This window comes from Dioscorea cayenensis, chromosome 7 (genome assembly GCF_009730915.1).
Source record: "Dioscorea cayenensis subsp. rotundata cultivar TDr96_F1 chromosome 7, TDr96_F1_v2_PseudoChromosome.rev07_lg8_w22 25.fasta, whole genome shotgun sequence".
Classification (NCBI taxonomy): Eukaryota; Viridiplantae; Streptophyta; class Magnoliopsida; order Dioscoreales; family Dioscoreaceae; genus Dioscorea; species Dioscorea cayenensis.
The window spans coordinates 26,958,309-26,974,946 of NC_052477.1; the positions used below are offsets into that span (position 1 = coordinate 26,958,309).

The window sequence follows — 16,638 nt, forward strand, 5'->3', positions numbered from 1 at the left end:
GCTTAAAAAACCAAGAAAATGTATAAATAATAATACAAATAATAATAATAATAATAACAACATATTTTTCCTAAATAAATGCAGTTGAAAAATACAAATTAATGATAACTTAAAAATTGTTTGAAAAAATAAAAATATTTATTTGTTTAATTTTTAAAGAGAAGCGTGTATATGGAAAAAAGTCAATATCTTAGTATTTTTAAAAGATCCACTCATTACCAAAGTGATGACTAAGCTTGATGTGATGTTTTAAAACTCATGTTAGTGAATAAATTTTACATGGTGTTATTTTGACAATTTAAATAAAAAAGAGAGATTGAAAAAAAAAACCCAAGAGAAAAATATGCCTATAAAATAATATAAAAAAATAAAAATAAATAAAAGTAAAAAATATTGCTAACAATCATATGATCTATTAGCATCGAGTCTTTTTGTGTAAAGTGTTTGTGTTCTACTAAGTTGGTGAATTTAAACCTTATAAAGTGAAAGCACAAGTGTATTGAGAGAACTCCGTGGTTGTGCATGCTTTTGACACGACTTATCTATTTTGTCAAAAAAATATATATATAAATAAATAATATTTCTAGCATGTTTTCTTTTTAAGTACTACCCTCATGTGTTAAAAGAGGTATACTTACAAAACAATCTAAAAACTTGTCCGGATTGAGGTTGTCATTACTTAAGAATGGGAATAGGAACGGATTTTGAAATTAACACCGTTTGGATATGTACATAAATGAGAATGGAATTCAAAGTGGAGGAAATTAAGTGAAGAAAAGAATTTGACATATCTACCATCTCCCCAAATTTTGTAAAAATAATAATAATTGTAATATATACTATTTAATATAAATATTTAATTATAATCATAAAAATAAATAATAATATTTAAATTATTTCAAAATGTAGTTTCATTCTTTGTTTATTTTAAAAATAATATACCAAATATTTATTTATAATACCTAATTATACTAATTAAAATTAATAATAATTAAAGTGAATTATTTAATTAATATTTTAGTAATAATTTTAATAAATAAGATATACAAAATATTTCACAAATTAAAAAATTTTCATAAAATGATATTTCAATATTATTTATTTACACTAGAGGAAAAATAATAATTTTATCACATTTTTCTGTTTTCTTTTTCCCGCTTTCAATAAATTTTATTTTAACTAAACACAATTTTTATTCTTATTACTATTCCTTCCCATTATCATTCCCATTCCCATTCCAAAATCCAAACACACTTAGTTAAAATATCCTTAATTTTACTATAAAAAAGACTTATTCTTGTTTATATATATATATATATATATATTTAAAATACCCTTAATTTTATATTTAATCAATACAATGTTTTAACTAACTGTTTATATCCCTTAGAAGAACCAATTTAAATTTAAAATTAATAAATATTTATATAATATTATGAAACTTTTTAAAATTTATAACTTTAAAATCTTTTATTGCTTGAAGCTAAGCGGATTCTTCAGTAATTTTGATATTTTTATTAATAACACATTAAAGTAGTCAATTTATTTAATAGAAAAAATACAAAGAAAATTATAACATTTTATATAAAAATCTATAATCAAATTTTTTTTTATAATGCCAACTGCTTCTTAGCCTATTGATATTGAGTCGCTTGCATAAGTATTCATTTTAAAGAAGATTCGAGATCAAACTCCAAAATCCATGCAAGATGAAGACATAGATGTATTGAGGTACTGACTTTACGATTGTACAAATCCCTAACTACTTTTAAATGTGGACTTAATTATCGTATATTTACCAATATATATATATATATATGTATTTGTATTTGTGGGAAAAAAAAAAAATGAATTTAGAGCATGGCACAATAAATGCAAAGAAACTACTCCTTGGTGCTCACATTTCAATAGCACAACATGGCCTGTCTGTTTCTGCCAAAGCGCAAAGGAATGGGCGGATGTTTGCACATCCCAAAACGCAACTCTTTTTTCTGGCTGCTTGTTCATTTGGTTTAACAAAACATACTCCACATATCTAAGTTTTTTCTTTTATTTATTTATTTATTTATTTGGCGAGGTCTATATTAACTTTGTTTGTTCGATGCTAAAGCTTGCAAGCTTTTTCAGTTTCTTGTAAGCAATTAATAGCATTCATATCTATCTACTTTAAGTGGCCAGTTATAAATTTTTTGAGGCTTCCAAGGCTAGCTAGCTCTCATGTGGTCACAATACTTGTATAGAATTTTCCTTTGGATTCAATCTATCTTCTCATACCTTTTGCTTGAATTATTGAATTAGTAGCAATATATACATACACACACTTATATGTGTTCAACTTCTTTGTTTGGATGTTATATTTCATTGTCATGACTCGCTTATCAGATTGTTTTCCAATTTATCAGCACCTCTCAAGTGCTAGCTGTCTCCTTCATGCCACCTTATTAATAAATTATATATATACATATATACACAAAGGCGCATCGTTTAGAAACATTCATAATGCTGGCGGATTTATATATATTCGTCAGTTACCATCATTCCACGTATAGTACTGAACATTATTAAATCATAATTATACATAATAAATATTAAAAAATTTGTATAATATCTACATAAATAATAATTGTTAAATGATGATTTAAAAATTATTATTAAACATCTTTAAAGAACAATATCTACCTATATAGTGAATATTTACCCTATATATGTATATATATTAATAATGCTGGTAAGCCTCCACACTCAAACACCTATACACTAAATTCTCAATTATATCATTAAAAAAATCGACTCCTAATTTCTTTTTATAAAAATAATGATATTATTATTCAGCTATTGTATGTGTATAAATCTTCATAAAATCTGAGTGCATAAGAGTAAAAGATTATGGGTGTTTGGTGATAAGTTTTAAAAAAAATTGACTCCTAATCTTCATAAATTATGGGTGTTTGGTGATAAGTTTTAAAAAATAGTAATTTTTAAAGTAAAAGATTTTATTTATTATTATTATTATTTTTTGCCCTCTTTATATGACTTATTTAATTATGTGAAAAATGACTGAGAAGATATAAAGAAAATGAGAGTTTTAGTTGGGAGGACAAAATTAAGTGATGGGGAAAAAAAAATTAAACTGGCCTGAGTTTATATTATTGATTAATTAGAGACAGGTGTGACACAATGGCACTCAAAAAATATGATATATTATATGATATCTAAGTTTAATACAATCTAGGTTAAAATTTTTAGAATTTAAATTAGGTAAAAAACCATTTAATACCATAACTTGATACAGGGCGTATTGAGGAGCAAGCTTGTGTCTTTCTGGACAAATGGGACATGGCCTAACAAGAATATTATGGTAATTTTTCAAGCGGTGGAGTTTTAGTTTTTAAGGGTCTCACTTGAAGGAAAACAGGTCAACGAGCACAAGTCACTAGCTTTACTTGTGAGTCTTGCCAGTTTTCGGCCGAATTCCATCATCTTGACTTTAAAATTAGCAATTTGATTTCATTATATCTTAGGTTAGAAATATTTGATTTGTAAGCCGTTTGTAGCAGTAGTCTTTATTTGTTAAACCTTTTTATTTCGTGCTGAAATTTGAGAATTTACCATTTTTAGTATATTTTCAAATTATCTCCTTTTTAGGGTTATTTTCATATTTTTTTAGTTCGCCTATTTATTGTAAGCCTACGTCTAAGAGTATAACAGTTTTATGATCATCATTTTATTTGAGGGCCTGTTTGGATAGGCCAGAATTATGACATAATCTGTACAATATGTCATAATTTAATATTTTCTGAGAATTATGCCATATTGGTTGTTTGGGTACTTATTTTAGAGTATAAAATTATGGCATAATATAGGCATTACGACATAAAAAAATATTCCACTCTTAGTGGAATATTTTTTTATTGTAAAAAGTCTTTCTCTCTCTTTTGATCAATCAACCAGCCACCAGTCCACCGGTGGCTCCGCCAACCTCCGACCACCGGCCACCGGTCCGGTTGGCGGTCCAACCGGTCTCCGGCGACCGGTCATCGGTCCACCGACGGTCCGATCACCGATCCACCGGCCTCCGGTGACACGCCGGCGATCCATCGGTGGTCTGGCAGGCTTCCGGCAACTGGTCACTAGTCCAACCACCAGTCCACCGGCCTCCAGTGACACGCCGGCGATCCACTGGTGGTCCGCCAGGCTAGCCTCCGGTGACACACCGAGGATCCACCGATGCTCCGGCCGACCTCCGACGACCGGCCACAGGTCCACTGGTGGTCTAGTTGCCGATCAGTCGATCTCCGTAATTTTTTTTTTTTTGGTAACCAAACACTTATTCTGTAGGAATAAAATATGCTATAATTTCTGTAATAATCACTTGCACTTCCTACATAATAAAATTATGCCATTTTTTTTTACTATTTCCCTAATTCTTGGTTATCTTTGATCAATAAGTGTTGGATGACTTGTTACTGGATATTCGAGCGCGAATCAACGGGTTTGAAGTATACCGCTACATCATAACTTTAATACAATTAATAGTAATTAACATAAATGTTTGCAGTTAATTTTATATTTCATAAAATTAAAATTTGATAACAGTTAATATCTTCAATATTTAATTGATTATATTTAAAAAAATATTTACCCTGTTTTTCTACTTGACTTAATCTTTTTATTAGTTTTATATTTTTTTACAAAAAAATATAAATAATATTTAATTATTTTATAGCCAATAAATGAGTGGCCGATCATAAGTATCTTTCTTGACTCCTAAATTATAATTCAAGAGTTATTCATATTTCATAAAAAAAACAAATCCAGTTAACTTGTTTTACAAATTTATTTGTCCACATCTCTCAAAAATAAATAAATAAATAAATAAAAACTAATTCAAAACCAACATCCATACCATTACAAATAATTTGTTAATCCCTCTCCAAACCACCAACAATTATCTACCAATCTCAACCCCCACTAGGGTCTGCTTGGATGAAGGTTTTGGGAGATTTTGTAAAGTAAGGCAAAGTAAAGTAATGGGAGGTAAAATGAAGTTTTTAAACCCTTCCTTGCTTGGGGCAAGGTAAGGTAAATGAAGGTTTTGAAACATTGTTGTGTTTGGTTTGAAGGTAATTGGAGGTAAGTTTTATAGTAATATTACCAAATTACCCCTATGTTGATAAACAAGTAAAGCAAGAAAAATATAAATCCATCTAATAATAATCAACAAATAATACAAACATGTACATAGGCTATGTTATTATGGCCAGTAAGAAGAACCAGCAATCTCATTTTCATACTCAAACTTAGAAAATGACTTTTCAGATAATTAACTCAAATCTGAACCAAAAGTAAAGAAATTCATCTAGATACTACAAAGTCAAGTTCCGAGATTTCCCAAAAAAAAAATCATAACACTCTAACATCTCAACACTGCAATCAGAATTTTTTTTTCTTGACATTTTGACAATCAAGTAAGCCAAGAACAATAATATTAAAACAAAATAAAAGCATCTAATAAATCAAAAGATTTGACGAACATAAAAATTGCTAGTGTCACTGTGCCCCTGAGAAGAATCAGCAACACCACCACCACACTAATAATTAAAATCAAAATCATCAGATAACTAGCCCTTATTGCAAACAAAAGCAAGCAAAGATTTTCTTCCTCCCAAGATATTTTGTTAAGAAAATAAAGTAAGAGAAATGAGTGAGATAAAAGCAAAACAAAAACATCTAATAAATCAAGAAGTTATACAAACATATAAATAGGCAGTGCCATTGTGGCCACTAAGAAGAACATGCAACACCACATTCACAATAAAAAATGCTTAAAAATATTATCAGATAACTAACCCATATATCTAAAGTCATCAACTTTTAGATATTGCAAAGTCAAATTCTAACAGTTTTACATAGAATTCATAAACATTCTAAATCTAAAGATTGCAACAAAGTTTTTCTTCTTGCCTAGCTATTTTGACAAGCAAGAAATTAAGAACAATGAATGAGATAAAGCAAAATAAAAGAAAAATCTTACAAATCAAAAGGTCATACAAACATATAAACATTCAGTGTGTCATTGTGACCCCTATGAAGAACCAGCAACATATATATATATATATATATTCAGATAACGAACTCATATCTGAACCAAAACTTAAGGAAGCTATCAGCATTAGATACTATAGAGTAAAATTCTAAGATAATCCTAAATAATTGATGAACAATCTTCTTCCCCACATATTCTGATAAGCAAGCAAAACAAGAACAATGAATAACATAAATCAAAATAAAAACATCAAACACATTAAAATACTATACAAATACACAAATATTGTAGTTCCATTTCAACCCCAAAGAAGAGCCAGCAGCTCCATCTCCGCTCTCAAAAACCAACACCACCATCACCACCACTGAAGTGGATAAAAATCAACAGTAAACAACCATACTTTCAAAAAGAGGGAGCAGAAGGCTGCGATTAGAGTTCCGATGGGGCTGCCACAAGAGAGAGAACGAAAAAGGGGGCCAGAGAAGCAAGATGAGCAAGACTATATGTTTATTTTTTTTAATTAAATATGTTGGACTTTTTTTAAATGACCAAGGGCATTTTGGTCAACAATAAAATAATTCCCATCCAAAACCTCCCCAACCCTCCAATTTGGAGGGTTGGAAAATGGGGGTTAGATGGAGGTTTTAAAACCTCCATCTAACCCTCTAAACCTTTACCTCCATCCTTACTTCCTCCCCCAAGCAAGGTTATTCCCAAAACCTTACTTTACATTACCTCCCAAAACCTTCAACCAAGCAGGCCCAAATAAAACCCACTCTCAAACACCTTTGCATCCTCTTCATCCACAAGGCTAATCTTGTAAATTCACAATATCATATATATATATATATATATATATATATAACCTCCTCTTCCCTGTATATAGAACACAAGAAGATCACTCCACTCCATAACATCTATCCATCACCAATGGCCATCAAGTTACATTCACTAGCTCTATTTTCTCTAATTTCTCTTTCACTAATATTCACTTCAAAAGCTCAATTCTTCTCTTCCGCTCCACTACTAGCTCCATCATCGGCGGCCAAGCCAGTTCCTGCTCCTGCCATGGAACCAGTACTTCCACCACCGGCCACCGTGCCAGTCCTATCTCCGGCGGGTGCACCATATTTGGAACCGGCAGCTGCACCAGCTGATCCATGCATGGACGCATACCTGAATATGACTGATTGTTTAACGTATGTTGAGGCCGGCAGCACTGTGAGAGTTCCGGACAAAGGTTGTTGCCCTGCGTTTGCCAGTCTTGTTTCTAATCAACCTCAGTGTCTCTGCCATATCCTCGGCTCTGGCGATGTCATCGGTTTCAAGATCGATACTACCAAAGCACTCACTCTTCCTACTGCTTGTCGAGTTGAAACTCCTTCTGTTAGCCTTTGCGCTCGTAAGTGCATGTTACTTAATTTGAATATATAAATTTAGGTTTATCATCCTAATATATTATTATTATATATTTGCAGTGTTTGGAATTCCAATACCAAGTCCGATGTCTTCGCCTGGACCAGCAAGTGGAGGACAATTAGCACCGGGTATGAAGTTTATTTATTTATTTATTTTGAGTTAAAATTATTAGTCATACTATAATTAATAAATTTTTATGCATAGTTTTATTTTATTTTTAATTAAATTTTTTTGTTGTTTTAATTAGCAGCATCTAGTGTAATTGGATCAAATCCAACTAGTGGACCAACACCAAGTGGTGGCAAGAGAAATGAGGCAAACTTCAAAGCTAGTTTTATTGGACTCCTTTTGGGATCCATCTTCATCTTCTTGTATTGAAGTGATTCTTTTTCTTATTGATTTATTTTTATTATTGCATTTTTAGTGGTATTTGAAGAACATTGTTGAATAAACTAATGTATTTTTTTTTTATTATTATTTTTATGAATATTTTTATCATGGTGGTTAGTTTTCTTGTGGGAATGGGCATTGACTATAGGCTGTGAGTGCATTGAAGTTTCAAGGATGTTGTTGGTTCTTTAATTAATGGTGGAAGGTGGCAGTTTTAATTCTTTGTCACATATCACATGTGAAGGATATTTATTGCATTCATGAGCCAACCATTTGGGTGGCTTGGGAGATGAAAGATTGATGAGTGTTATGCAAAGAGATTTCAACGTTTCATGTACATTATTAATGCATGTCGCCTTCTTTTTATTACTCCATACTTGTGTTAAATTTCACATGGGAAAGAAAAATCAAGTTCTTTAATTGATTGTTAAAATTATTAAAATTAATTAAGAAATAAAATGAACTTTAATTTTGATTTCATGAGACTTTGATATTATAGAAATTAAAATTTAATGAGACATGTCTTCTTTCGATGTACTTCATGGTTAGTTAATTCATAAATGTATTTGTCATAAGAAATATATGCTGTTGGCTTAGAAAGATATCTTGTTTATAAGTACTTTATATTCATTTATGCCTAGCAGGTTTGAAAAATTGTCCATTATATATATATATATATATATCTATCTTTGGTTTTGATAATATATCATTTTGAAATTTCATTTTTAAGATATTAGAGGAAATTGAACTTCAAATTTTTAAAGAAGAAAGTCATTGGTGGCTTTGCGTGTTGTATCTCAAGCTTAAAGCATTTGTTTAAGACATTGAAAATGGAGAAAGAGTTTTGTGAGGAAAAATGAAAACTTTCATTGAATCAATCAATGTATTACAAGACAATATGTTTTTATAATGTTTCAATTTAACAACTTTTATCTATCTTAACTAACTAATGCTGACTTGGCATAATGTTTGCATATGCAAAATTCTTGATAAATTTGTTGACTAACAAGAGGAAAGTTAGAGGAGAGTGCTTCAGTGATCTTAGATGCTTCTTGCTCGGCGGTTTTGCAAAAGAACATGCCGAACAAGAGGAAAAACCCGGGAAGCTTAATCATTCCGTGCAACATTGGCAATTTAGGTGAAGAAATGACATTGGCGGACTCGGGGGTCAATATCAACGTCATACCATACACCTTATTTCAGAAGCTAGGCTTGGGCGAGCCTAGGTCTACTCGGATGACTTTGCAATTGGAGGACCGAACGGTGAGACATCCGAGGAATATCATCAAAGATGTGCTTGTGAAGGTGGACAAGTACATATTTCCTGTAGATTTTGTGGTGCTAAACGTCGATGAGGATGCGGATGTAGGCTTGATACTTGGGAGGCCGTTCTTGCGGACTTCCAAGTCATTGATTGACAAGCTCACATACCGTCTTGCTGAAGCCATGCAGCATTCTTTTGATTTCGATGATACTTTGTATTTTCTAGACACTACTGATGAGATTGTTGATGAATATATACAGGAAATGTTCAATCCGGACCCCTATGAGGGTTTGTTCGACCAAGAGGAGGAAAATGAAGAAATAATGATGCTTGGCTCGACGGAAGAAGTATCGTCTACTCAGGGGATCCTAAAGAAGGTGCTTCAGAAGATGAAGAGGGCGAGGAGACGCCACCGGAAATGCTCCAAGGCTATTGGAGATGCACGTGAACCGGAGAAGTTCGATGAACCATTGCTAGGTGGTCCCAAGCCCGATAACTCTCCCTCTACCTTCAAGAGACTTTGCTCGTCATGCTTTCAAGCCATGGGTAAGAGGGCAACATTTATGTATGAACCCCCCGTGAGGTAAGGACGAGGTACATCAAGCTTAGTGACGTAAAACAAGCGCTTCTTGGGAGACAACCCAAATGTTTACTGTTTTTCTTAGTTAATAGTTTAGTTTTCGCATGAATAACTTGTTGTGATGGTGTCTTGATTTTTAGATGCTTATGCTGTGTATTATATTGTGGATTGTGATGTCATCGTGTGTTTTCATGAGAATTTGCCGAAGTTCAAGTCACTTGAGCTTGTTTTTCAATGTTTTCCGCTGGTGTATTTTGCATAAAAGAGCAGGCTCTAAATGTGTAAACATGTTTAGGAAATTCTGCAGAGCCTGTAGAGTTTTCTAAGTCATCAAGAGAAAACACACAGCCGTATGGAATTTTCGCACGGCCGTGGATTTGTATTACGAGCTCATCCAGAGAAGGTACAAGGGCGTGGACTCGCCCCTGTGAGCGACCTTGCGATTTTTGCACGCCTGTGGGTAACTTCCGCACGGGCGTGTGTTTTCCTGCAGAGACTTGGCAAATTATCCCTAGAGCACACAGGGGCGTGGACTAGCCCCTATAGGTGAACCTCTGAAAAACGCACGGGTGTGGGAATTTTCCGCACGCCCGTGTGAATCTCTACAGACGAGCTTTGTCCATCCCGAGAAGACACAGGGGAGTGCGGTTGCCCCTGTGAGTTGGGCTTGTTAATGTCCACGCACGTGCGGAATTTCTGCACGGGCATGCGAAACACTTAGCGATTCTTCTCGGTTGGACAGAGAAGCCACAGGGGCGTGCGGCTGCCCCAGTGGATCGGGCGCACGGGCGTGGGTATTTTCCGCACGCCCGTGTGGTAGCATTCAGAGACAGTGATTTTTATCCCGAGAGCGCATAAGGGCTTGCGTCTGCCCCTACGGCTCTCTCCTGTGGAGTTGCACGGGTGTGGGTAATTTTCACAAGCCCGTGCGGATGTACAGAACGCCAAGAGGCGCGAGTCCTTTTAAAAGGATCATTGTTTCTTCTCATTTTCACACTTCCCATTCATTTGCAAGCACACTCACACTTTCTCCTGACTTCGTATTGCCAATTTGGAGGGATTTTCACTTGGTTTTTCTGGCCAATTCAAAGTTTTTCATCTCAACTCGTCGGTAAACCCTTATCTTTATTTTTTCTTCATCAATTCTTGATTTTAATCGATGAAACCGGTCAATCATGCTTCGTTTCTGCAATTAGAATGATTATACATGTTTAAAACAAAGTTATAAAGAATTTAAAAATGTATTGTTAGATTTTTGTGGCGCGGCCGTGCGTTTGTTCATGCTCCGTGGATCCATACGGGCGTGCGGAAATTCCGCACGACGGTGAGGATTTCTGCCGCATTACTTAATTAACTGGTTTGATAAATTTTCTTTCAAATTTTATAGATTATGGCACCTCGGTCAAAGAAGCAAGCCGAGAAACGGCCGCGTGAGTCATCCCCCGAGTCCGAGAGTATGAGATTCGCTATCCCCAACCATCAGGCTCGTTTTGAGCATCTGTCGAGACTTCAGTTTGGACAGACTCGATTCCTCGACACGAGCATATTGAGAGATTTACAGTAGGGAGATGAATTTGAAGATGAGGTCGAGAATCTCGTTTCGGTGGGTGGATGGTGGTTGTTATTATCGATTAGGGAGCCAGCCATTCGTGAGCCTACACTTGAAGTCTTATCGTCATTCGAGTTCGATAGATCTTATACGAGATTCGACAGCCTCGACGCCGTTCAATTCAGAGTATTTGGACAGTACTATAGCATGAGCATCACTCAGTTTTCAGTTCGGCTTGGCTTGTACGAGGAGGCATTTACAGACACTGAGGAGTATTCCTAGTTATCGACAGATTACCCTGGAGCGTTGACCCTGCAGAGAGCTTACCGAGCGTTATGTGGTCAGGGCCAGTATGAGCCGGGGGTGTCGAAGGCCACATGCCTTTCCCAACCAGCGTACCGATATTTACAAGCCATTCTGAGCAGGTCGGTGAATGGCCGTGGTGATAGCACTGGCGTTCTGAGCCGCCAGGAGCTTCTATATTTGTATTCAATTGTGCAGCGCATGCCGATTCATCTAGGGCACATCATCGCAGAGTACATTCGATATCAGGGGCAGTATGCCAGATTGGGAGCGATCTTCTCGGACCCCTACATTACGAGACTGGTTTTAGACATGGGTCTCTTGGACGCAATTCATGGGGCCGAGAAGACGAGTATACTTGCGCCCCTGAGCCTGGAGACAATGAGATTGATGGGTATGGTCCGCAGGGTTCGGACGGGAGTTTATGCTTTGCTTCTACCAGCTCCAAACATAGCTGAGGATGAGGGTGATGCTGCCGAGGCTTCTCATCCTGATCTCGAGCCTCAGCCGACGCCGATGGAGACCGACGCACCCCCTGCAGCAGAGGACCCACCCCCAGTACGCATATTTTCACCATCTCGAGCCCATGATCATTTTGAGAGGCTCGAAAGTGCTTTGGGTGGTACAGACCGAGATTGCTGAGGCACGAGAAGAGATAGCAGAGGTTCGTGCGACGCAGGCCACGCAGTTCACAGAGTTCATGGCGCGTTTTGACATTCTACAGCAGATCCTCCATAGAGACGCTGTCTCACCGTTTGTGCTGCGACCCCGCACCTCTCAGCCACCTCCTGCATCACCCTCACCGGATCCACCAGCGCCATTCGAATATCCAGCAGTAGAGCCAGAGCGCGACACCGACACTTGACTTGTATTTCATTTGTTTACTTGTACATTTCATTTTGGACTTGTATACTCAGAAAGGACTTTCCTTCTGAGTTTATTTTCATTATGTTGTCTCGAGATGTATTCATTGCCTTATATTTTATATATACTCGAGCTGTTTTTGTTTTATTGAGCTTTACTGAACCCCCTCATGTATGCGTGCAGATGGTCTTGTCATCATGGGCAATGAGAATTTGTCATAGACACGGCCAAGGTGCTTCGACATTTGGTCGTGTATGCTTCACAACCCGTTGGAACACCACTCCCAATGAATTAGCTCCATCAAATGCAACACTAGGAGTGAGGGGAGTATTGTTTTGATTGCTTCTCCCACATTTATTCTTGATTGATATACATCATGAGTGAGCTTGCATATATACATTGGGGACAATGTATAACTTAAGTGTGGGGGGAAGTTTCATAGTGCACACATCTCTTTTATATTAATTTTGATTGATATACATACTCACATAGCCAATGGTGGTTCACCTTAGTTGCAATGATTGTATTCTTGGGTTTAGAAGAATTTTTAACATTGAATGTCTTCATGCTCTAGTTTTTGCTTGAATTTGTAGGAATTTTTGCCCGATTGACACTTGTTGCACTACTCACTATTTAAACTCTTTTGGAAACTCATGTTTGATGTTAAAGGGACTAGTTATTGTTGTTTATTTTGTTATTTATGAAAAAAAAATGGAAAAATGAAAAGAAAAGAAGAAAATAGTTTTGTTGTTTAGTTGTGTTTGTTGGGTGGAAAGAGCTACCACCTATGATATATGAAGCTACTCTCATAAGTCAGATACTAGTTATGCCCTAATGAGAGAAAGAGCTATCTCATGGGATGTGTGAAAGCTACCACCCTGGTAGAAAGAGCTACCACCTCGAAAGTGTGAAAGTCACCTTAGCGGCCGCTTTGGATAGGGCTACCTTAGAGGATGTGTGAAACTACTACCCTTTTTGAATTTTTGTTAACTTCTGTAGATAAATAAGTCCCTTTTACGTAGAACTTTGAGGAGTATACCTTGGGTTGACTTAAGTGAGTTCACACACTTACATGATTTCGGATTTGTTGTCCTTTTTTATTCAAGTTTTTAGCTAGAGCATTGATTTTTCGTATTTAGTGTTGAAATTTCCCTTACTTGTAGAATGCTCTCTTTGCATGCTTTGGTGAACCAAAGACTAAGCACTTCCAATATTTCCTTCATCTATGCATACAATGTTTTAATTTTTGCTTGAGGACAAGCAAAAGCTTAAGTGTGGGGGAGTTTGATAAGTGCTTGTGTGATAAGAATGCGAAGTGTTCTTTCCTTATGATGAGCATTACTTTTATTGGGTTTTAACACTAATACGTGTGTATTTATGTTACTTTCATCCATATAGGGTTGTGAAGCCGAATCTTAGAGAAAGAAGGCAATGTATATCGTGAGTGCACAATTTGGAGGAAATCTTGAGAAGGTTCAAACGCAAAGACATAAGTCGGGTTTAAGATGCTAGAATGTTTGCCAACCTCCTTGTATTCAAGCTAGCACAATGATTTGGAGGGGTACAAAGGCAGTCACACTCTAAGTATTCCGGCTGTTGCATGTGTAACAAGATTTCCACCAACGCGGCCGTTCATGAAGAAGCAAAATGATCTACGACGTAAAAGTGTACCCGTTTACGTTACCTCGATGAAAGCATGGTTTCGGAAGTGTTTCAGACCATTACTGTAGAAAAATACTGTAGCAGGTGATGTTTACAGCAGGTCAAAGGAGTTGTCCAAAGAATTCACACGGGCGTGTGGAAATTCCACACGCCCGTGCGTTAATTCCACACAGGCCGTGTGAAATATTCACAGGGGTGTGTGGATTCTCGATTCCAGCCCTTTAAAAGCCGAATTCAGCCCCGATTTCAGCATTTTTTTCTCCATCTTTTCCCCAACTTGAGAGAGGGCTGCGGCTAGGGTTTTAAGAGGTATTGCCTAGGAATTGGGAGAGGTTCTACGTCTCTGACATCGCGCTCCGTTTGGAAGAAGGTTAGTGGGGGAGATTTCGTCGGCACCGATCCGGCGAGTTGTATTCTAGGCCGGACAAAAGGACCTTTGGACGAGTAGAGGACTCTCTACAAGACCATCGTCACGACTATCGAGGGGTTTTTCAATGGATTCATTATTTTTATGTTCGATTTATTGATTGTAATTGGCTCCATAGAGAGCTAAACCCCCTAGTGGGTACTTGGATTGTAAACCCTAGGATGTATTCGTTTCATTGAACCTTGTTATTATGCTTTCATTAATTGATGTTTTTATTGAGTTCCAATCTTGAATGCATTGATTGTATGAATACTCCGTTAGAGTGACACTAGGGTTGAGAGTTCTTGTTGGTAACCCTTGTGAGTGAGTGACACACCACGAGAGTTAGACAAAGCTAGATTAGAGAGGGTTGAGAGGGTGAGTCGAGAGGTAGCGGAGCATCCCCTTTCCCCTCCGGTGTGATTTATTCTACCTCCAATTCCTCGAGTTCTTTGCTGTCATAGTAGAGTGAATGGGCTAAGGGATGATCTTCCGCTGGGGCTTAGTTGCGAGTGCAATGGAGTGAAGCGTTGAAGTGATTTTAGCATCTAGGGCTTAATTGTGGCTAGGGACCTTCCGCCTGGACCAAAGGGTTAGGTCTACATATAGAAAGAGGATATATCACTTGGAATCCCTAGAACTCATTGTAATTCTATACGAGTGCGAGGTTGAGAGATTGTTCAATTTCTACTCCGGGACATGTATAGGGTTAGACATGGTTGACCTTAGATTTGGGACCATGTATTAAAGGATCTCCACGACTCATTAATGCATTAGTTAGGAAGCATAATAGAGGGTTTTTGCACTTGAAACGATTGTCTTAGGCAGATCAATATCTGAGTACCCCATTTATATCGATTGCCTTACCTCTCCTTTACTTGTGCTCTCTCTCTTGTCTCTTTTACTTTTGTTTACATTACATCTTGTCACATAAATCACTATTCATATTTCACTTAGTTAAGAAACAATTTAAGTATTTTTATCCCCTACTCCCTGTGGATACGATACCCACTCTTCTAGGATTTTATTACTTTGACAAACCCGTGCACTTGAGGGACATACGCAAGGGGCGTTGTCAATAAGAAGCCCAATCTGAATCACAGAATGCTATGAGATTAAAAATAGGTTCTGCATTCATTAAGATACCTTGTTATGGATTGTTTTTGGCATATCTCAATGTATGCATAGCTACTTGTAAGTGTGGCTCTTTTGGTGAAGACATAAACTGACTAAGATACTATACAGTGAAGGAGATGTCATTTCTTGTATGGGTCAAATAGTTCAGTTTGCCAATGAGATTCCTATAAGAGAGTGGATTCCCCAAGGAAATACCTTTATTCATGCTCAGTTTTATTCTTGCAAGTAATACACTGGAAAAAGAACTGTATGAATCAGAATTGTACTCTTTAATCAAGTCCATTGCAAACTTACGTTGAGTCAAAATAACTCTAGCTTTTTCCTTAAAAACCTCTATGCCCAAAAATGCAGATCTCCAAGGTAGCATCTAAGAATTCTTTTAAAGATTGCATTTCATTCATATCTGTGCCTGTCAAGAGAATATCTTCAACATATATAGCAAGGAACACCACTAAATCTCCTGCTTTCTTTAAGAGCAATGAATAATCATTTTTTGAATTTTCATATCCCTTGGACCTTAGAGCATCCATTAGCTTGGAGTACCATTGTCTTGAGGCATGCATGAGTCCATACAAGGATTTTTTAAGTTTGCAAACTGTCCCTGAATTCTTTACATCAAGACCTTGAGGAACTTGCATATAGATTTCTTCATGTAGATCTCCATGCAAAAAAAGCATTATTGACATCAAGTTGGAATATAGGCCAGTTTTTCTTAACTGTTACACCAATTAAACACCTCATTGTAGTTATTTTCACCACTTGTGAAAATGTTTCTATAAAATACACACCTTCCTTCTATGTGAAACCCCTTACAACCAGCCTTGCTTTATATCGTTCAATAGAACCAACTAACTTGCATTTAACTCTATATATCCACTTACAACTAATGGGTTTCTTGCTAGAAGGAAGTTGAACTAACTCCCAAGTTTCATTTGCTATTAGAGCAGTGATTTCTTTCTGCATGGCTTCTTGCCATTCTGGTATCATTACAGCTTCTTCAAAGGATGATAGTTCATGC

General features: G+C 36.2%; 1 protein-coding gene across 2 annotated transcripts; it reads left to right on the top strand.

Annotated features, from left to right (window-relative positions):
- Positions 1-6,908: 6,908 nt before the first annotated feature.
- On the top strand, positions 6,909-8,073 carry LOC120264588 (non-specific lipid transfer protein GPI-anchored 2-like). Of its 2 annotated transcripts, none has more exons than XM_039272410.1 (3): positions 6,909-7,448; positions 7,525-7,593; positions 7,713-8,073. In XM_039272410.1, exons 1-3 carry the CDS (start codon positions 6,977-6,979, stop codon positions 7,841-7,843), a joined length of 672 nt encoding a protein of 223 aa, XP_039128344.1. In that variant the 5' UTR covers positions 6,909-6,976; the 3' UTR covers positions 7,844-8,073. The 2 variants fall into 2 exon arrangements, with proteins under 2 accessions (XP_039128344.1, XP_039128346.1); XM_039272412.1 differs by having other exon boundaries at positions 6,911-7,448; positions 7,716-8,073.
- Positions 8,074-16,638: the final 8,565 nt, after the last annotated feature.